The sequence below is a fragment of the Emydura macquarii genome, unplaced genomic scaffold (genome assembly GCF_026122565.2).
Source record: "Emydura macquarii macquarii isolate MOO-44397 ecotype Brisbane River unplaced genomic scaffold, CSIRO-AGI_Emac_v2 contig_1725, whole genome shotgun sequence".
NCBI classification, from domain to species: Eukaryota; Metazoa; Chordata; order Testudines; family Chelidae; genus Emydura; species Emydura macquarii.
In genome coordinates, this window is record NW_027131862.1 from 237 (window position 1) to 23,849 (window position 23,613).

General features: G+C 37.8%; 1 protein-coding gene across 1 annotated transcript; it reads left to right on the top strand.

The window, feature by feature from the left end:
• Positions 1–401: 401 nt before the first annotated feature.
• LOC137158560 (complement factor H-like) lies at positions 402–22,970 on the top strand (the record flags this gene model as incomplete). The annotated part of the gene is made up of 10 exons (XM_067556362.1): positions 402–591; positions 2,566–2,742; positions 5,184–5,360; positions 6,661–6,834; positions 9,363–9,545; positions 12,689–12,868; positions 17,824–18,003; positions 20,587–20,796; positions 21,576–21,752; positions 22,885–22,970. Coding segments are annotated over 10 exons (1,719 nt in total), but the record flags the coding sequence as incomplete, so codon positions are not given.
• Between the last annotated feature and the right edge of the window lie 643 nt (positions 22,971–23,613).

Sequence of the window (23,613 nt, forward strand, 5' to 3'; positions counted from 1 at the left end):
AACATAAAGTCTTCTGGATGCTAACGTTGTAAATGAATCTATGCAGACACCACTTCTTCAGAGACATATTGGGCAAGATTTTCAGCTGATATAAATCAGTATAGCTTGCATTTCACACCAGATGAGAATCTGACCCATGTGGTCTGATTATTCACTGCCTTGCACCTCTTATAATCATTTACACCTCTGCATAGGTGGTGTCAAAAGGTGCAGAGCAATGGAAAAATTGAGCTCTTTATTTCATGTTTGAAAATAAAGGGCTTTTCAGTATAAAGTGCTACAGTGTTGTGCAGCAGGGAGGTTTTATTTGAATTTTTTTCAGATAAATAGTTTTGAAGAGGGTGGTTTGTCTCTTCTGTTTCTTTAACTGTCTGACTTCCTTTTGCTAACTGTATTGAACATTTTTTTTAGGAATATGTTCTGTCAGGTATTTGGAAAATGGTGCATTTCGGTATAGCTATTGGAAAACCTACAAAGAAGGTGATGAAATTTCATACGTATGTGATGATGAATATAGCCCTGAAAATCACCAAGCCAAAGTTACATGCACAAAGAATGACTGGTCGCCTACTCCAAGATGCATTTCTAACAGTAAGCAGTATTTATGTTCTACTGTGAGGCTGGTTAAAAAAATGTATACATGTTACTCTCATCATCTGCCTTGGATAAATATCAATTCTAGCAGGTGATTTGTCATGATAATGCACTTTTCTTACCTGAGTAGCTGCGATCATATTGCTATGATCCTCAAACTTCTTCGTGAACCTTGTGTAATGTCTAATAGTTAGTTTGTAGATTTTTTGGAATGGCTTTCTGGGTGTGTTGGTTGGTTTGGTCGGTCTGTGAAGAGTTGAGCATATCTTTTGGGTGTAATAATAATAGTCCCCATTCCTCTGCCCAACCCTGTTCCTCCTTATCCCAAATCAATAGCTTTTCCTGGTTCCTTTATCCCCACCTTTCAGCACTAAAAATAGAAATGTACTTGTGACCCCTAAGAGCCAGGACGAGCAATTTCAAGGAAAGTGCTGCTCAGTTCCTGTCTCTTTGGGATTGTAGAGATGGAATCTTCAGAGAATAATCAAGTTCTAAGCATGTATAAACTGCAGTTTTCATGGATTTAGAACTTGGCGAAATTTGAGGGCACTTTAACGAAGACAGACAAGGCACATCTTTCACACCAGGTGGACCGCACAGTCAAATTTTGGGTCCCTCCTCCAAAGCATAAGGGTGCTAGAGATTCTAAAAAAAACCCAACTGTGACAATACTTTAGCACAGACAGAAAAGAATATTTACCCTAACTCCAATTTCAGAAGTAACTCGGCCATTTTGGCTTAAAGTTTTTGAAAACAAAACAAAAAATTCCTCTGAAGAAGAAATCAGACATAGAAAATTTCTGTCCAAACAGTGAAAGTCAGATAAAGTTATGCACAATTGAAAATGAGATTTATCATGGAGAGTGTCCAGAAAAGCTATCAAAAGCAGCTCCACCTGGTATGACCAAATTGTAACATTTACCACTGGCCTAGTTTGTGTTGGGGATAGCATTGGGGAAAAGTAGTCCAGGAGAATTTGTGCCCCAAGAAACCCTGTCCTTCCCCCAGTTCCTTACCAGGCAGCAATGGTGCATGCACTATACCATCTTTTGGGACAATTTAGCATTGCTCTGTCTATGCCTGGTTAACACTTTTTCTGTGTGTTGCAAAGTGGCTTAAAGCCATGGCTCCACCTTGCCCCTGTACCGTCCCGTCTCCCATGAAGTGAATTGCACAATTTGTCTAGTAGCTCTGGTTGCCTGAACATCAATTAAGATATCACATATAAAATTCCAGTCATCCAGCCCCATAACAAAATTCAAACACATCCTACCTCAAAGCCTAGTTCCCTCCCTATCTCTACTCTCTCCAAATACCCAAGAAAATGGATGGGCTGTGCAGTGTATCCTGGAGGTCAGCAAATTTAGGTAACAAGCAAGTTCCAAATTTAGTGCCCCTCAGGCCGTGTCTCGCAACATCCTTTCCTTTAAACTGGGGGGGTCCAACATGAATGCTTTATTGATCACAACTGTGGAAGTATTGCACTGGGAGAGTCAGTCTCTCAAGAAGACCGAGTTAGTGATCTCGTCTCTGTAATATTTTATCACTGTCTTTCTCAGTGATGAGCCCCTTATGATCCATCAAGTGTATTAAAATAGGAAGCTTCATCACCAAATTCTACAGAAAGCAAATAAATAAAAAGAAAGCACTTTTCTCATAAAATAAGAGCCAACAGTGACAGAACCAAACAGACCATTTTCAATCCAACCATCTTTTAGATTGACTTTGACAAGTCAGTATCAGGAATGATGGTGAAAGCCCAGACACACTGATGTGCACTCTGATGATTTCTTACTTTCCCTTCTCACCCTCCAAAAGTATGAAGGAATGTGTTGTTCAAAAAGTTTTTAAATAGCATTTCTTCATTTCATTTCTGATGTATCTCTTCTCGGGGGTCACCTTATGCTTACAAAAAGCATGTTAGTTAAGGGTATTTATCTTCATTTATCTGTCATTCTCTCTCTATTTTAGAAAGATGTGAAAAAATTGAGATACAGAATGGTTATTTCTCTGAAAGTAGGAATAGATTTAATTTAAATGAAGCAGCAACATATGGGTGTCAGATTGGTTACAAGACTCCAGAAGGAAATGAGATCGGGAAGACACAATGCCTTCCAGAAGGATGGAGTCCTTTCCCAAAGTGCATCAGTGAGTAATTTAATGATTGAAGAACTCTCTGCTTTGTCACATTACTCCTTTCTTCCTGACTAGAGGACGAGAACTGTGATCGCATATGAGGAAAAGTGTACAGCTTTGTATGGGGAAATTTACAAGGTTGAGGATTCTTAGGTTATGACTGGATCTTCCTTTGTTTTTTCTTACTTTGATCAAAATTAATCTATGGTTTGGGAAAATATTGCCATCATAAGCAAAAGAACTTACCATTGACTGATCTGTATTTAAATAATAGACATAAATTTTACGTAAAGCATCATAGTACAGAATTTAAAAAAAACTTTCTTCCGACTGTTGTTGCCTTAAGTATTTTAGTTATCTTCCTCTGGTCTCAAGAGTCTTTCTCTCCAGATCAGAGGAAATATGGTGCTAAAAGTAGAGAATTAAGTCTCCCACTTTTGTGGGATAATAACTCCAATATTAATCCAGCCCAAGGCGGCTTAGGACTTTTATCTCTTCCTTTTATTCCGGGCTACCTTATTTCCTGTTTATTCCTTCTTTTACCCTATATGTAGCCACATAGCCCGAACACCTATGTGAAGAAAATAACTTGCTTACAATTTGCCTTCAAATGAAGTCCATTTCATTGAACAGAGAAGGGTATTAAATAAACAGCGTAGCCACCAAACCCTAGAAAGTCCCTTCTATGTTGTCTGCCCTTGGAAGTATTGGAACTTTAAGCTGTTTTCAGTTCTGGCTGTGCAAAATGGTGTCTCTTTGTGATGGTACCTACAATAGCTCTTCCAAGTTGAGGTATTTCACAACAATAGTCTACAAAATGTCATGATTTGGAAATACAGGCAGTGCTCATGACAGTGCCAGTGTGAATTAGTTTGATTGGTAAACAAGGACCAGACCCTCAAATGGGATAAAACAGGGCTCAGTATTAGGGCCCACATTATGTAATGCAGTGATAACTCCATATATCTGTTGTAAGCTGCTTCCCACCTCTAGCCCTTTTATACACATGAGGCCTAATTCCCCTCCTGTTCCATTTGCTTTGCATTGCTTTCATTGCACAAAACAGCCTGAAAAACAATTGGCTGGTTGGAATTCCCCACAGGTATGGAGGGATTGCTAGGGGAAAAAGCAGCATAACTGCCAGAATGATCCTTTGGGGCCATATGTAACCAGCATACGATAGCATGAAGAGGGAGGAGCAGCTTGAGGATCTGGAAGGCAGAAGGTTGGCTTAAAGTCACCTTTGTTCTATCCTCTGCTCCAGTTCCTTGTTGAGCATAGCTGGGTTAGACCAGGGAATCTATGTCCTGGCTTCCCTACACTGGAGAGGAATCTAGTCCTTACAGGTGACTCAAGGGAGCATGATACCATCTAATTGTAGCAGCCACGGTCACAATATATAGATGTTGGGATTTCCTCTGAGACCTCTTTCCAGTTGGCTTCCCAAGAACTCAGTTTGATCCTAGCCTTCATCACTCAGGTATCTTTATTTGGCATGCAGCAGTGTTACCCTGAGTTGATCAGATTCAAACACAGAGGGGAAGAAAGTAGGATATATCACAACTCCAAAGTTACACTGAACCCTTCTACCTTTATATATGTTACACATTTCATTGCATTTACTATGCATTACACCACACATTTTTGGATTGGCTTCGTACTTTGCAGAAGCCAATTCCCGTGGCATGTGCCGTCCACACACTGACCTTGGTTCGACTTACTCCTTACCTCATCTCTACATACCTAACTTCCCTTTTTATCTAATATATAGTAAATAGTTGCCTGCATATTCTCCCTCTTACTTTAGTTGGCCTAGACATTTTGTCGTCTTATCTTATTTAACACAAACATTCTTTTTTCAATCTGATGATTTATTTCAATCCTTAATTCTATCTTTCAAAAAATGAGGCCTCTTCCATGTGTTAATTACTCATGTCGGGCCATGTCTCAGCTACAATAGTACAGCAAATGAAGAAAGGGAATAATTCACTGTCTCAGATGATAAGGAAAGGGCAATGGCTTGAATCCAAAGAAGAAAAACCTTTTTGCTAGACATTAGGAAGATATTCTGAATTATAAAAGCATTAGTGTTGACTCTCAAGGGAAAGGTTTGAGTAATTATCACAACTGTAGATTTTCAAGGACAAACGGGTTCGATAAACAGTCGAAATGATGGAAGAAGCAAGGATGCAAAATGCAGGTATATAGATATTGCTCTAAACTGTCTCTTCTGGCCCTGCCTTCTAAATTCTTGAACATTTTCCTTCCACCACCTATAACTAAAGAAAAATGAAGTGCCTATAAAGTGTGGTACTGTGTGTTGAATATTCCATTTTTATTTTGCAATTAGAAAATTAGAGGTCCAAATTCACAAAGATATGTATAATGAGGATGCTTTAGAATGCCAGAATTCCTAGCTAAGGAAAAATAACTAAATTTCTCTACTTCTACAGAGTCGTGTACAAGACCAACTTTTGGGAATATTAATTTCCCCACAAATAAAACAGTGTTTCTACTTAAAGAAATACTGGAATATGAATGTGCAGATGGATACCAAACTGTAAATAAAATGGCAACAGGTCAGACAAAGTGTGACATAAATGAATGGATTCCTGAACCTCAGTGTCTTGGTAAGTTGTTTTTATTTGATTTGGTTTTAATGAAACTTCTACATTGCAGAACGTATTCCTTTGATTGGTAACTGTTTGATTGCTAATTTAAATAGTTAAGATTTAGGTGCAGGTTACATTGTGGATAATAACTGAGTGAAAAGTGTTGATGTCTCTTAGGACAGTCAAGAACCATTCATCAAATTCAGTAAGCAATCCTCAGGAAAGAGTGTTCTTCACAGTCTAAAATGACATTATCAACACTATTTTCCAATTCCTTGTTTTCTTTTGAAATTTTGGAACTGCATTGGTAACGTTATTGACTGGCACAGTGTGACAGCTGTATGCTGTATCCTTCCAACTCTACTTTAATGTACTATTTTTACAGAGTAGATAGTTACTGGGGCTTGAGAAGTGGTGGTAGAGATGTACTAAGTCCACAACAAGAGAAAATTCTATTTGGACTAATGGAAGGTGTAAGTATTGTTGTTCAGGAAACCTAATGATGATTGTATATTCCCTATCTGGATGCTTCTGAGGAGGCTGCTGGAAAGCCCATTCCTTCATAGGAGATGAAGGGTTTGGGGAGGGAGACTACAGCCTGAAGTAATCCTACGTGAGTGCCTGTTCTGGAGTGGATGACATGTCATGGTTTTATATGCTTTTTAAGAGAGAAACTTGGGCATTAGCTAATCAGAGCATTTGAATCAACACCCGGAAACTACATAATATTTACTCTACTATGAAGAACAAAAAAATTTTACAAAAACTTCTAATGGTTGTATTTTAGAGCATGACACTTAGCAACCCACGTTGAAAGGCCAGCTTCATTAACTGATTATTTAGAGCATTCCAAGTGAGATTTTGCTGAGTAAGAGTCTGTCTATGAAAACTACCTGTTTCTAAAATTGCTTGTAAAATGTTTATATTTAGATTAACAGAATGTGGCGAGAAGATTAGGGAAAGTCACCCCCTCATTTGCTAAGAGACATCTAGTTTTTCCTCCCAATATGTATCTTATTGTGCTCTGTAGCTTCCCGCTGCGTCGTCGTCCCCCCCCCCCCCCCCCCCTCGCTTGCCTTCTTTTCTAGATGGAATTCTTACTGTTTTACAAATTCCCAGTTTTTGTGTTCAGCAAGATTTTTCTTCTTGCCGCTAACCAAAGTCCTAATCCAAGTCAATGGAGGTCTTTCAATGTATTTCAATTGGTTTTTAACCAGGGCTCAACCCATTTTTTCAAATCATTATTATTTTTAATACTTTTTCCAAAGTACATTTGTTATAATGTCATATTTTCTTTCCTTCCCTCCACCGTTTTTAGCTATAGAATGTGAAATGTTGAAATTGCCCTATGGTGTGATTTCTCCCACTAAGGATAAATATGCCAACGGAGATGTTGTGACATTTTCCTGTTTAAAAACATACAAAAGAATGGGACCTGATTCCTCTCAGTGCTATTACTTTGGATGGTTCCCAGCATCTCCAACATGTAAAGGTAAATATTTCCCTTAGGTTTATTTAGGTAAGATTCATATTAATATAACTGGCTCTTCAATATTGTTAAACTCTGCTGTGAGTTCTTTCTGGATCATAATATGTACCCCAAGCTGAACCATCCCATCTATCCCTCTGCCAATGTACTCACTAACCTGCTGTGCCTTCATTCCCCATTTGAAAATGTGAATTTGTTTCTATCCCTTTTGACTAAGTGAAACTGCCAGTTGCGTGAATTGAATCTAGGATAAGCTAATGGCACTCATTTCCACTTAAAAACCTAAAGTAGATTTGAATCCAAATCTCCAGAGATGTATAGTTCATTCATTCATGAGTCAGCTGTACCATCTTTCTCCACATGAAGCAGTGTATCTGGTTTTGTTCGTTTTTTATTCTAGTCTATTTTTCACTGTGACAAATATTGTGCCAAGTGTTTTGATATAATCTCTTTTTATTAGTGGAAACCAAAGCTTGTGGACCACCACCCAGTGTTACCAATGGGTACATTAAGAGTGAACTTAATGGGAAATATGAACATGGTGCCTCAGTGGAATATGACTGTGAACTTACATTTAAAATGATTGGATCAAGAAAAACAGAATGTATTGATGGAGAATGGACATCTTCACCTTCCTGCATTGGAAAACTATATGTTTTTCACACTCTTAGGATTACTACCCTTTTATTAACCTTTTTAGAGATTTTTCTAAATCAAAACTATACCTAATGAGATGTAACATACTGGTCCATGTACATAGTTTCTGTATTACAGACCTCTGTGAGATGGAATCGGACCTGTGCAAGTGTTTTTCATTAACTTGGACAGCATTTTAGATGCCACAGGCCAACTGTAATTTGCAGGGTCTGATGTGGCTGGTCAAAAGCATCTAAATGATGAGTGCCACACTGATAATTTACCTAATGCTGGAGAGGAGTATTTAGTATGCATAAAAACTTACATAGTTTGAAAACATAAAATAAATGCACAAAACTATAATATTTCCTTGTATCTGCAGTATATTTGGAAGTCAAATAGAGTTTTTTGTTTGGTTTTGTCTGAACTGAAAACCTGCAGTTAGGGGAAATAATTGCAGATGTTTCATGGAATAAAAGGATTGTATGACCTAAAGAATCATAGACAATCAAAATCCAAAATATTGACAGATTTACTAGAGCTTTGATGATTGCCTTGGCAAGTCTAATGATTTGGGCTCTGGCCTGCTGAAATTTTCTTTGGTTTCTGTACCGACCTATCAAAAATGTAAGGAAAGGGGTGTGCCTCATTTTAGCACTTTGGAAGATGAATTTGGTTCCCAGACACTATTTTCTGTGCCTTGCCTTAAATACATGTAAGTAGAACTTCTAATGAAAACCAGTGAATACCAGGTCAGTTGAATATTTCAGTATCATGCTAACTTTATATAAAAACATGCTACTGAATGCTGTGTATTATTATTTATAACGCACCTTATATGCACACAGCAAGGTCTCTGCCCAAGGAGTTTGAGCTAGCTAAAACACATGCAAAAGATTCATATAGCAAGTGAAAGACAAGGAAGTGGATACAAGGACTTGTAATGAAGGATTTACAGTAAGTGGGAAGGAAGTCTATTTGTAGAGGCAACATGAAATGAAGTACAAAGCCAAGAGTGGGATATAAGATAGAGTGTGTAATATAAGCATAGAGATTTGGAAGGGGAGTAGAAGTTTGAGATCAGCCAGTATAAGGATGAAATTATAAATTATAAGATTGAGAAGGAAGAGTTTGAATTTGATGCAGAAAAAGAAAGCAAGTAAAGGAAGGGCTTTGAACAGAAGTGCAATGGGGTGACATGGTCACAGCAGCAGAAGAGCAGATGCTGCAAATTAGAAGGGGAAAAGTGAAGAATGTCAGGGCTGGGGAGCTGTGCTCAATGCGATGGGGAGCTGTGTGATTTTTTCACTTCTTGGATGTGTGCACTGAAGGCAATAGGATTTTTTTCAATTGAAAGTGGGTATTAGAGAGTGTGTGTGTGTGTGTGTGTGTGTGTGTGTGTGTGTGTGTGTGTGAGAGAGAGAGAGAGAGAGAGAGAGAGAGAGAGAGAGAGAAATGGTAGTAGTGAATTGGAGCTTGGTATTGTGTTGAGTGTGTACATTGACTTAATTTAAGATTTCCTTCCTTTTTAGTGTTTTCATTCTTGGTAGGTAATCCATCTTAAGCAATGTTAAGTTAATGATTTTTTTGTGTGTGGAAATCGGGAGGACAAAATGAAATCCTTACACATCCTAAATGTGAGGAGAGAGAAACTGAATACACTCTTGGGAGCTGTCACAGTCCTAAAGAAGTGAGGGAGAGGAGTTTGGAGGAAAGGCAAATTTATTACAAACTAGAGGGCTGGACCCATCTAAGTCAATTGGAGTTTTCCTGCTAACTTTAATGAGAGCAAGATCAGGCCCTAAATAATTATTTAAATATTTTAATTAAAGCTCTTTTATGATGTTTTTTATCTGACAAGAATATAACATGGAATATTTATGTCTTTTCCACAGAAGAGGAAAAAACCTGTGACTCGCCACCCCTTATTACCAATGGAAAGGTTGTCGATGTAGACCATTATCAGTATCATCATGGAGATACAGTGGAATATGAATGTGATGAAAACTATGGAACTGTTGGGACAAAAACAGCAAAGTGTCTTAGTGGAAAATGGACATCTTTACCTTCATGTGCTGGTAAACTATTTAGATAATACTTTAAGCATTAAACTAACCATTTTATTTAAGGTTTTATGGAGATTCATCAGTATCTAGGCAGATACAATTTATATAGATCTTTAGAACCATTTGTTACATACCATACCTGGTGCATTGGTTTGATGCTGGGGGTGGGATTCTTGATTTCATGATTTTTTTTAATTAGAAATTGCTACAGTCCAATCCTGAAAAGACTCATCATCGTGCTTAACTTTATGCAAGGAGTCCCAGTGAAGTCAATGGGATATTCGCAGTGTGTACAAAGTTAAGCATGTGTGTAAAAGCATCAGTGCCTTTCAACAGGGTTACCTTGTTGCAGTTTGTCTTTCCAACAAAGGCAACCAGCAGCATCCTTGGAAGCTTTGGAATATAACCAAGTTGGGTGTACGTTGTGCTAATTACTTGCCATTATCTCTTTGGGCGCTATTTGGCTTTTTAAAATATTTATGGAGTTTCCCGACAACCTTTAAAGCCAGGATGTGAGATACTAATCACATCCTCTGACCACTGATAGGTCTAGATTAGCTCTTTTCTGTTTCTGGCTCCCTTGTCTAATTCTCCCATTTAGTTGCACAGGCTAATGTAACATGGTATACACACTATGAAAGCCAGATAACTAAATGTTTTATTTTTTAAAACTAAAATAAACTTTTCTTAGTTACAAAAATTTCAAGTGAGATCAAGATATACACGATTGGTCTGAGCCTCATCTAGTGTAAACTGTCATAGACAATATATAACAGCTGAAGATCTGTCCTCATATATGTACAATTTTTTTTAACTTGAAGGCTTTTGTTACTGAATGAGGTTTAAGATGTGCTCACTCTTGCTCTCCTTCCATCAGAATAAATTGTATATTTATCCATTATTTGCAATGATTTAAAACAAGAATAATTACAATTATGTTGAGGACTTCATCTGACCCAACAAACACAGTTTGCTTACCTTACACAGTTATTAGAGAAGCTTTCATTATAATAATTCGCAGAAACACCTGATCAAGGCCAAAAGGCTTGATTCAGCACATCAACTTTAAGTCACATATGCACCTCTTTGGGATGCTGATTCTTTGAAATAACCTGTCTATATGGAAGAAATATATGGTATTCATGGTTCTAAAAATTTAATGAGGGCTTCCTTTTCTCCACATCTCTCTATACAGTTATGCTGTTTAAAAAAAAATATAAAAAGAGAAATCAAATTCGAGTGTTCCTCTTATTTCACACAGTGAAAGGGACACTATCAACTTAACAATTATACTTCTTCCAGAAAACATTTTTCCTCCTATTGTTACAAGTACACAAGCTAAATACACTAGGGATATTTTTTCTCTGATCTCTCTCTGTTCTAGTAACTTTATAGGCAACCGTTGATCCATTGTATCATGCTGAATGTGTAAGAGGTCTCGTCAAGTGCCTGATGAGTCCATTATGGCTGGCAAGCCCAATTTGAGAATAAAACAGCTTGTTATGAATTTCACAGATCCATGTTTTCTGAATTAGAGTCCAAGATTACATAGAGGACACCTCTTTCTTCTTTCTTGCTTTGCTTCCGTCCTCTGGATCAAGAATGCTTCATATTGAGCTGCACCCAGTGACAGCTATTCCCTCCAGATTGGATGGGACTCAGTATGCTCCTCCTAGCTGTTTACATTGATGTTGAACAACTTCATACCCCTTTTGCACATGTCGTGATACCACCATAAAAGGTGACCCTGCTTTCTAGATCAATCTCGAATCTCACTGTACAAAATATTCTTGGGGATATGGTCTCCTCCATTCTCCTGCCATGACCAAGACATCACAACCCCTTCTTCTTAATAGTAGTTTCTAAATGTGTCAGTTCTGTGAGCTCCAGCACCTCCGTGTTTGGTATTTTGTCTTCCCACTTTATTGTCAGGCTCTTGTGCAGGCATCTCATGTGGAAACAGGGCCCAAGCATAATTTTTTTGGGCCCAGTACAAACTTAAAACACGGGCCCCCTCCAACACACATACCACAATCCCTCGTCCCATACATCCAATTTCATGAGCCATGAAAAATGTTTTCCTCGTGGTAATGGGGATTGCAACCTGGGCTGGGCCCTGCAAGACCTCCACGCCCTAGTAAAGTGTATTCTTTCTCCCCTCCCCATGTGGGGGCCCTGTGTGGCAAAGATTCAGTCTCCTGATGTGCCTAGCATATGTAGTCCATATTTCTGAATCAGGGATGTCATAGATTTGCATCTTCATATTAGTTGACAGTTTGCTGTCATTCCATGCACGTTTCTGTAAAAGTCCAAAATTCTTAGCTGCTTTTCTGATTCTGTTAGTCAGTTCAGTCTGAAGGTCAAGACTCCTGCTGATCGCAGTTTCCAAGAAGGAAAAGCTGTTGACGATGTCAAGAGATTCACCCTCCAGAGTGATGTCAGGCATTGATTCTTCCATCCCTTGGTATATGACCACAGTTGTCTTGAAACTAATTGTCAAACCAAGCTCTTGCATGATGCAGAAAATCTACTCAAAAGATTTTGCAAGGAAGATTCACCGTGGGCAATTATAGACGCATCATCTACAAACAGGAAATCTCTCAGAACCAGCTCTTTTACCTTGGTTTTTGCTCTAAACCTTGTGATGTTGAACGAGCCTCCATCTAGTCTGGCTCAAAGATAAATGCCATCATTGCTGTCCTTAACTATATAAAGAAGCATGAATGAAAAGTAGATGTTAAAGCACACAGGAGCTAAAACACACTGCTGGTTCACCCCATTGTTGATGTCAAAGGCATTTGATTCTATGTTTTCATACACTACAGTGGCCCTCATATCTTGATATAATGAGCAAATGATGCTCAATAATTGGGGGGGGGGGGGGCAATTCAGTTTTTTCAGAACAATAAAAAGGCCCTGTCAATAGTATCAAAAGCCTTCATCGGATTGATGAAGGCTATTTACAGTAGTATTCATTTTCTCTATACGTCTCTTGCTTCTCTCTAGTAACTTTAGGCATTAATTTTAACAATAGTATACACAACATTTTCACATGGATGTGTGTTTGCAAGTTGAATGCTTCCCTTTAAATACATATTTACTTGACATTTCCTTTGATTTATAGCGTATTTTAATTTGTGTTGCATTTTATTTAGCTCAATCTGCTACATGTGACAGTCCAGGGAATTTTGAGAATATAATCATTTTACCAACTGCCAAGCAAAAGGTATATAGGCACAATACAACTTTAAAGTACCAGTGTAAATCAGATGCTATAAATTTCAAGCAAGCAACCTGTAAATATGGGGAATGGTCACCTAAACCTGAATGCAACGGTAAGCTTGTGTATTTATATACAAACCATTCTTTTCTAATTACTATAATTAATCATATTTATAATTACTAATTATTACATCTACCTTTAGTCCTAGAGAAGTTTGGGGAAAATGTTTTTGCTCATTAAAATATAAGTCTGTTTATAATTTCTGCCAAAGGGTAGAACAGATAACTTACTGCTCTTAAATTACAGTAATAATTTGACATTCTCTAAATAATAGACTGGTATGAGGATCAGGCTATTTTTATTTCAGCATAGCCTTATGGAATCTTGCTAAGGAAAAGTAAACGTCTCTACAAACTTTAGTAAGATATTAAAGACATTTCATTAGGGGCCTTTCTGGGGTCAGAGCCTAGCACCAACCAAAGTATCATGTGGCAGAAGCTCCAGTTTTGGAGAGCAGAATTCTCTAGATTGACTGTTTGAATTTCTTTTTTATTTATTTATTTATTTTTAAAGTCCTTCTTTTCCCAAGGAACCAAAAAGATCTTGTCCATGCTTCACAGTAAGAAATTGCCAAAATCTGCAAAGTCCCTGGTAAAAAATACTTCCTCAAAGGAAATAAAGACTAGAACTATGGAAAACTGAATGAGGGTATGAAATGTTTAGATTCTGGGTTTTGTTATAGAATTTTGACCCCAATGTGTAAATCTGGAATTACGAACAATGTAGTGTTATCCCTTTTTGATTTGAGCAGTTAGCCAATTTTCAGGGTGTAGCTTCTAGCGGGTTGTTTCCATTAGGACAAGATGAAGTCAGGTAATTCTTGAATGCAATCCTATTTACTTACCAAAAAAAATGTACACACAGTCCTATTTCCCTGCATACAGTAGGATCAAACAATAGATAGTTTCTTTACTCACAGTTCCAATCCTCTTTCAGCTTGCACTGCACCCCAAAATCATTCTCTAGGCTTTTTCTCAAGGTCATCCCCACCCTCCTCAGTGCTTGTTCTTTCTTTCTCTACTGGGCTTCCTACTCCATCTCTTTGATGTTCCTCATTGCTTCTCTTCCTCACTGAAACATACAGCTCCACCAATACAGTGCCCTAGCCCCTGCATTTACTATATCAGTCCCCAGAGAAACTCTTTGGGTCACATTGTTCAGCTTCTACTCAGGCTTGTTATGTTCCTTGTATTTTGGGTGGTGCTTCTATTGTTTCAGCTATCTGGTGCCATAAAGGAGCTTAATTATTTCTTACACTTATCTAGACTGAAAGGCAGTTGTTATACCTGCCCATTTCAAGGAGGTGTAAACCAACCCATAAAAATAGGAATTATTAGGGTCTCTGTCCATCTGACAAAAAGATAATCCTACTAGGGCTGCATATTGCATCACTTACAATGGCAACAAATTCCTGGTTTTATTTCCTGACCTTATACCTGTTGAAAAAGCAAAGAGTTTATATCCTCAAATGAGCATTTGGAGAAAGAAAGAGATAATAGGGAGTAAAATTATTTATGTTTAATATTGCTCATGAGGAAAAAGTTAATTTCTTCTTGGGAAACTAAAGTCCTGCTAGAAAATAGTAGGAAAATGTCTCCTTTTCCCTAAGGCCCTGATTCAGGAAAGTATCCCTATTCAGGAAGGCACTTAAGCATGTACCTAAATCCTCTTGAAGTCAATGTGCTTAAATGCTTTCCTTAATCTGGACCTAAATGTCTGTTAAAGTGGAATGTCTAACCTATATTCTGTCTCCTATGCTGTGGGACTGTAATAAAACATTTCTGGATTGTTTTCCTTGTTAGGTGGGTTTTTTACTTTTCATATTGTGGACAGACTTAATATCCATTCTGCATTGCTGTGTGCTTTTTACTTTTATTCTTAAATTGGTCTGCATACCTGGTTTTCCACACCAGTGAAGAAATACAAGAATATTATTATACCATCTTATAGGTCGATCATTGGATTTAAATGAGATATAGGTCAAATATATTGATTTTTTTTTTTTTTTTTGGTAATTTATCTTAAACGTCAACAAAATTAGAATGTTTTAATTGCTTGAAAGATATTGGCAATTTGAATTGCATCCCTGTCTCCAAAGTACTCACTTTTAATATGTATATATTTTATAAAATATTTTATATTTTTAGAGAGGACGGGGTGGTGGATTAAGGTAATGTCACTAATTATAGGTAGAAATTACACCAGGTTAGAAACAACTCACTGAAACATATGCTGAATCCAGAGTTTAGTTCTTGGGCTAGTTCAGAAGGGGGTTTGTTAATACATTCAATCAGGCATCAAAATAAGGACAGTGAAGTAGCTATTCAGATGTTGTGAGCCTGATTCATTGGCCATTCTTCATCCACTCTCAAATTAAGCAGCTGAGTTCTCAGATACATATTTTATAAGAAAACCTGTGTGGTTTATAATGGCATCACCCTAGCTAGGATTGTTGCCCTCCAGCTACCGTAGCCATTGACCCGGGTCAGAGCTGGGGCCTCTCTCACTCTATGTTATAGGCAGACCATGTTGTCCAACACTTCCTAGTATAAGACTGTTTTCAAATGTTAATTATTTGGGCTGAAATTTTCCATGCCAGGTGTCTGCCACAAGCTGATTCCCTTCCGCCCCCCTCTTCCCCCAGTATTCCCTGGGAAAGTTTCAGTCACAATGTTTCAGCCATTTCTACGAGTCAGATGAGGGAAAGATCATTGTTTTTCCCATGATAAAAGATTCTTGCAACTTTTTCTTAGAACAGTTCTAGCACCCTCAGGTTTTGGAACAGGAACTTGAAATATCTTAGGGGTATGGCCTTTTCTGTCACAAAAAAAATTAATTAAAAGACCACTGTAAGTTAAGCTCTCAAAAGTTAGAAAATAGCAGGTACTTTTATAGCCCCATCTCTGTAGTATCTGAGTGTCTCACACTCTTTAATAGAGTCATGAAGTTTAGGGGCAGAAGGGATCACTAGATAATTTAGTGTGACCCCCTGTATATCACAGGCCACCAACACCACCCAACACCCACACACTAACCCAACAACCAAAATGAGACTAAAGTATTACAACCCATGGGAATCTAGACTATTATGTGCTACAGGCAGAGATAATAGGGATGGAGGTACACCAGAGTCCACAGTCCCCATAAGGAAATTATTAAGTAAGATACCAAAGTGAGCCCCAGGTCTGTTGTTCCCTGCCCTCTACCATCACACACAAGGCCATCATAAAATTGTTACATCTCTCTCAAAACTAATTAAGTTGTTTGCCTCCACAATCTCTTTTGAGAGGATGTTCCAAACTCATCCCTCTGATAGTTAGACACACACTTCTAATTTCCAGCCTGAATCTGTTCATGGCCAGTTTATATCCATTTGTTCTTGTGCCAACATTGTGCTTTAGCTTAAATCACTTTTCACCTTCCCCTAATCAGCCTTCTTTTTGTGAGAACAAGCCAATTCTTCCTGTTTCCTCTCATAAGATAGGCCCTCATTCCCGCAAACATCATAGCAACTCCTCTTTGCACCGGTTCCAGTTTAAATTACTATTTCTTTAAAATGGGAGATCAAAATTGTATACAGTATTCCAAGGGAGGTCTTTCCAGTGCCTTGTACAATGGCATTAATTCTACTTTATCTCTACTTGAAATGCCTCATCTAATTCATCCTAGGATCAACTTTTCCACAGCCACATCCCATTGGTGGCTCATTGTCATCCTGTGGTTAACCCACACACCCCGGTCGTTCTCCTCCATTGTTGCTTCCAAATGATGTGAGACCCCAGTTTGTAGCAGAAATTCTTATGATTAGATAGTACATGACCTTTCACTTTGTACTTTTGAATTTCATCAATTTCTGTCACTCCAGTGTTCAAGGTCATCCAGATCATCTTGTATAATGTTCTTATCCTCCTCCGTACTGATGATGCTATAAGCTGGAGATGCATCAGTTGGAAGTGACAGAGGCAGAGAAGGACCCCTTGGTGTATTGGTTGCTCACAGGCTGACTATGAACCGCCAATGTGATGTAGCTGTGAAAAAAGCTAATGCTGTCCTAGGATGCATCAGACGAGGTATTTCCAGTAGAGATATGGAAGTGCTAGTACCATAATATAAGGTGCTGGTGAGACCTCATCTGAAATATTGTGTGTAGCTCTGGTCCTCCGTGTTTAAGAAAGATGAATTCAAACTGGAACAGGTGCAGAGAGGGGCTACTAGGATGATCCGTGGAATTAAAGAGCTTGGCTTGTTTAGCCTAACCAAAGTTAGGGAAGTTCTATTATCCCCATATTACAGATGGGGATTTCAGACACATTGAGACTGGCCCCAGGTCATACAGGATCTCAGTTTGGATAAAGAGCCGCTAAGGATAAGGATTCTTTTTCTCCATAGGCCGCACTGCAGAATAAACAATGTGGGCTCTTACGCACCCCTCCCTCCTTCATAAGGAGTGGATCCTCTGGTGCTGCCCTTCTCCTACCAACCTGTTTCTTCCTGTTTTTCTTTACACTCACTTGGGGGGGGGTCCCTGCCTAGCTCAATTCTGTGCCATAATTAAGTGTGTGCATTTTCTGTATGACTGCCACACAACCTACTCTTGCAGCTCTACCAGCTTGCTCAGTGCAATGTCAGTTGTTCCACTGTGTAGGAAGTAGGCTGGATTAGACCCTTAGCATCTTATAGCTTCTGAGTTAATTAGAAGCATAACATCAGTTACAATAAAGGTCATTTATCATGCTCTTGCTATGGGCAGGAAGAAAAGCTGCTCACAATGAGACTCCATTATGAAATGTTGATTTAAAGCCCACAGTTGGACTTCACTTTGAATATACAGCAGTTCTTTGATTCAATGTAATATGACTATGATGCTAACTAAATGTTGATAATAGCTATTAAGGATCTATTGAATGCTCATGTTTTTATCTATTATTAACTCTTCTGGTTTGAAATGAACTTTTACATTTACCATCTTTTGGATCATGAGATCTAACTGAAATATCTTTTTTGAAGAGATTAAAAGAAAATGTCCACCTCCACCTCAGCTACCAGGTGCCATCAACATAACAGAAACAAGAAACTATGAGAGTGGTGAAAAAATAGCTTTTACGTGTCTGAAAAATTTTGAACATCGAGGAGTGAAAGAAATAATGTGTGAAAATGGGAAGTGGCAATCACCACCGCGCTGTGTTGGTCAGTATAAAGTTTTATTACTATTTCTTTAACTGGATCAATCAGAAGAAATGTACAAACAACATATACAACAGGACAACTACTTTATCACTGTTAGACCCTTACTCACTGTGATAGTTTGTGTTCACATATCTTGTTAAGAAGTCACCAACAACCTTTCAGTGAAGAAAATCAAAAATACATAAGAAATAGGGTTGAAAAGTAAAATGAACAAAGTAATCAGATCATTAACATTAGACTATTGAGATAAAGGATTTGAATTGTATTCATTATGTTAATAATAGGTTAAAAATGAGCTATGGTCTGAAAAATGAATATAGTAATTAAAGTCAAAAGTTACAATCTTATATTAGTGTCAGATAATTTTTTTCTCTTACTAGTAATAGTACTAAGGAGGAAGATTATCAAAAGCACAAGTGTGGCACTCACTGTTTAATAAAATTAAGTTCTGTGAAAGAAAATATACAACCATTTTTGTATTTTGTGTGTATATTAAGCCTCATATACATACACACAGTATTTATAACACAAAAACTATGTTAAAAACCATTAAGGCTGCAAAATCAAGCATTCAAAAATTAGGAAATGCCAGAATTAAGGCTTTCTGTACAACCTTAATTTAACCCCCTAGCTTGTATTTATGATGACTATTTTTAATTACATGATCACACACTTTTTCCACCGGACCCCTGCCTCATTCAAAGCAAAATATACATGATGCTCATTTATTAAGCAGTCAATATTTTCTTCATCAATCCTCATGTTCAATATGTGGCCACAGAGCTTATTTATTGCATGCTTTTCAAACCCTGCTCTGAATCCAGTTTTTAATTTCTTTCTGGAATTTTCCATGGTGCTTATCACTATACCAGCTGAGTGCTTTGCTAATATGAATTCATTTATTTTTTTAAAAAACCCTCTGAAGTGGTAGTATATATGGGGGGGTATGTATATCAGAAATTATGAATGTATAAATGGTGACTACATAATTAAGGCTGTGTACTGATATTTGACATTAAAACATATTAAAATCCCTTTGTTTCACAATTTAATTTAACCACAAAATTTAATAATAATTCTTCAGAGGAAAATTGAATTTTCCATTTTTTTTGAGGATGGGAGGGAATTTACTAACTTTAAAAGAGGGAACATTTATACAGTTTAATATTTTATTCAAAATTGTCCATGAGATTTTAAGCATCTTTTCAGATCCCTGAAGGTAAAGGCCCATAGTCGCTACAAACTTCAAACCACATGTACAGTCTCATAACATCAGATATATATCATTCAGATTTTTTTAAATTTGTTAATTTAAGGTCCATTTGTGGGCTGGAAGGAGCTGATGAAACTGTCCAGATCAAACAGCTAATTCCATTTTCCAGTACTGCCAAATAGATGTGGGTTTCAGGTAGCATTATTTTAGGATCAAAGCCAATGCTTCTAGTGCAAGTTGATATACTGCCATATTAGTTTCTAATTCATTGTTAATTGCTTCTGTGGAACACATACAATCTCCTTACAAAAGAATCCATGCACTTTCTTTTAGTGAATCAAATTCTGATTGTAATCCAACTAATTTTACTATATAATTCTGTTTGAGTGGCCAACACTGTCTCATAATGATCTGTAGACTAGCTTCTTTAAACAGAGAAATTTGAAGAATCACTAATGGATCTAGCTTCTTCATAATATTATATTGCCACTATTTTCCATTTGTGCTAACCCATTCAGATTTATAATCTGTGAACATATTTTATCCAAGTGTAACTCTATGGGAGAAATTTGGATTTCCTCCTTCCCTATCCTGATTGCTAATCAAACTTAATTTTGAAAATATTTAAATGTATCTCTGTTGTTAAACCCAATATAATCACATAAATCCAATGCAATGTGTTAAACATATTTGGGAAACTAAACATAATTCACTGAAACCAAACAAATGCACACCTACTGGAATGATTGAAATCTATCATATCTAGAGTAACAGTAGGAGTAAAAAGTCTTTTGGCTCCCATTAAAACATACCTACCTGATTCATCAGAGATCAGAAGAGATCTAGGGTTTTGATCTTCTGCATGCTGAAGGTGCATTTATACTGCAATGATATGGAGCTCGCTCCCAGGATTGGTGCAGCCCCAGTAATGCTTTAAACCCTGGTGCAGACTGGACTCTCATATTTTTAGCACTAAGTCATGAAACCCTGCTGTGCACAGGTGCAGTTATACTGGTGCTGGAAAACTAGTTTAAAATTTTAGTGTATATAAAGCACTAGAGACTCCCTTTCAATTCTTAACTTCTGCAACAACGTCATGACACCATAAATGCTACTCTGCTTGTAATGAATTAACCATATTTTATAGATCATAGGCAGTCAATGCATCCCATCAGTATGGGTTGGGTTCCAGCTCTTTTTGGGGATTAAGGCAATGGAAAAATGACATTTTGTGGGAGTATGTAATTCTGTAGTATTCCCCAGCCTTAAAAATCATCACAATTTACTTTCACGTGACTTTATTGTTAGTTTCTCTTTCAGTTTTAGACTATGTGCATATGGCATAATAAAACTTTTTTTTCCCCAAACAGAAGAAAAAGCATGTTTTCAACCACTTCCCATAAAAAATGGTCAGATTATCAATCTAGAAAATCAGGATTTAAGAACGGAGCAATTGGGAGCAGTTGCTTATTGGAATGGTACTGTGTTAATATACCATTGTAATACTGGCTTCAAATTACATGGAACACCTGAGATAACTTGTGAGATGGGAAAATGGACCTCAGCTCCTACATGTGTTGGTAATTACACTGTGTAGAATTTTCAAAAGTGGCTCATTTAGCGGAGAAGGCAATAACTTTAAACTACAGGCTAAATTATAGGGAAAAATGACTCTCTGGATTTGTTCAGATTGTTGTGATATCTTAGTTTTCTGGCATAGGGTCTTCAGAAAGCTTCTGACTGGGTGAAGGTTTCAGAGGCTTTTTAAAAAAAAAAACCTCTCAGCTAGAACTCGGGAGATCTAGAATCAGTTCCTGGCTCTGCCACAGATTCCCTCTGTGGTCTTGGGCAAGTCTTTTAAACTCTATACCTCACTTTCCTATCTGGAAAATGAGTATAGTAGTATTCTTGACAGTGGGGTTATGAAGATAAATCCATTAATGGGTGGAGGTATTTACATATTATGGTGGTGGGGGGCCATATCAATACCTACATGGGTAGATGTATTTTCATCAAAGTTCTGTTCAAGGAAGTGAACACATCACTCATGGCATGAGATGTCCAGAAGAAGAGAAGCAACTGCAAATGCTGATCTCAGTCAGAGACAGAAAATAAATTTCATCAGCAACTGAATTCTTAGTGAATTTAGGCCTGTTTATTTAATTTTCTGACAAATTTTTAACAGTGTACATATTATAAATGTAAGTACTCCCCTACAGCTTATTGTATGTTTGTAAGTTGCAATCGCTATTTAATAGCTGTCTTTATGTGGTTATATACTGTTACAAAGGGCTTAATTAGATAACGTGTCTTGTGGGAGGGTTGCACTGATTTTAATCTCGTATGTGTATCTTTTCAGAAACTTCATGTCAAGATGTTCCAAACGTTTTCAACGCTCAAATTGAAGGCAACGTGAAGGATAGTTATGAGCCTGGTGAAACAGTACGTTATCAATGCCATCCAGGTTTTATCATCAATGGATCAGCTACTGTTGCATGTAAAGCAGGGAAGTGGACCAAACAACCTGTATGTGAAGGTAAAATGAATGGTTTCATCTAATTTTAGAGAATGTAGTTAATCCTTTCTTACAATATTATTGTTGTTATTATGGGCACTCAAATACTACACTGATGGACCGGACAGATAGAACAAACAGATTAGATAGATGACTTTAAATTAAAATAGACACTGGCAAAATGTTTTCCCTTGCATAGGAGCATAATCTAACAAATAAACACTTTCATTTCTGGGCTGACATCACTAAGAATGCTGATACAGAAACAAGAAATAGCCAACTCAAGCACTGAATTTCAAATACAGAGGGAATTGGAAGGAATCAGTGTTTGCCAGCAGGAAAGAGATAGTTTGGTCGGACAATGAATCTTGTTTGCAAGCTGCTATGAATAGTCATTTAAAATATGTTTTGAAAAGAAAAAATGATGTTTACCCTCTTCCCTTTTAGCATATTACAATTCACAGGATGTATTTGTCATTACATACAGCTCAGTACCCCAGTCATTTTAGTCATTATAGTCAATGGGTGTTTTGCCTGGGTAAGGGCCTCAGAAATAGGGTTTTGACATCTCCATTTTCATCCTGTTAGAAGTTATTCTCACACTCTTTGTTCTCTGCATATTCCCACTTATGGGGTATCATGTTGCCTCATGGTTCCTAACAATAGAACCTGTTCAAAGCAGCATCTTTTAGAGCACTTTCACACATCTTCTCCTACCCCTCTCCTCACTATCTCCACATATTCTGAGGGCAAAGCTATATAAGGGTGTGCAGCACTGTTTACCACCTCAGTTCCTTCCAACCTCTGTGCCAGATGGAAATGAACCACTCCAATCCATTCGGATCCAGGGTTTTCTCCATTCTTAGTGCCTTGAAAAGCGTTGTGTTTAGTTCTTCAAGTAATTGCACATGTGCACTCCACTCATGGTGTGCACACACCCTGGTGCGGCACACTACTGGTTCCGATATAAAGGGTGTAGCCCACCCTGAGCCCCCTCAATTCCTTCTTATCTCCCATGATGGTTGCTGCAACTGCTCTTCTTGCTTTTGCAAGTAGTCTCAGTGGACTTATGTTCTATTGTATTTTATTTTGAATAGTTAAGTGTTGTTAAGGTTATTAGTGTTTAGGTAATGATTTATTGAAACCATCTAAGGGGGTTTTGATCAATTCCCAGTGCCAAGGGATGCCTCGGTTACCAGGCTTCAAGCCCTGCATTTCCTGTGATAAGACTATGCCCACAAGCGACCCACACTCAAGTTGCTTGAAGTACATAAAGGAAGCAAAGCACTGCCAAATTTGCAGGGTCTTTAAGCCTTGCATGAAGAAAGATCATTAAGCCAGGCTAAAGTTTCTACTCATGGATGCAGCCTTGAGACCTCCATTTAACCAAGGTCAGTAAGTGTTCGAAGCCGTCTTCATCTGGACACTCTGCTCTTGGGACTTTTGCAGGGTCTAATTTTGCTGAATTGGTGGTTGGATCTTCTCAATGTTTGTGCAGGTGTTTCCTTCATCTGCCCTTAACTGTTGATGACTCTGGTAGCAGATGTGTCAGGTCTAGAATGAGGAGCTCACCTGTGGCCCCTCCAAACTTTGGTCCTTGAGACAGCTTGCTCTTCATATTGACATCAGAGAGCTCAGAGTGATTTGTCTTGCCTGTCAGGCTTTCGTATCTCAAATACCACATTAGACCTATTTGCAAACAAGTACAACAGAAAATGTCACCAGTTCTACTCCCTGCAAGGCCATACTTCAGGCTCCTTCACAGATGCCTTCCTGCTACCCTGGACAGAGAAGCTTTACTACACTTGTCCCTGAATCCCATTCCTTCAAAGAGTGCTGCTAAAAATCAAGCAGTACCATGCCTGGGTTATTTCAATAGTCC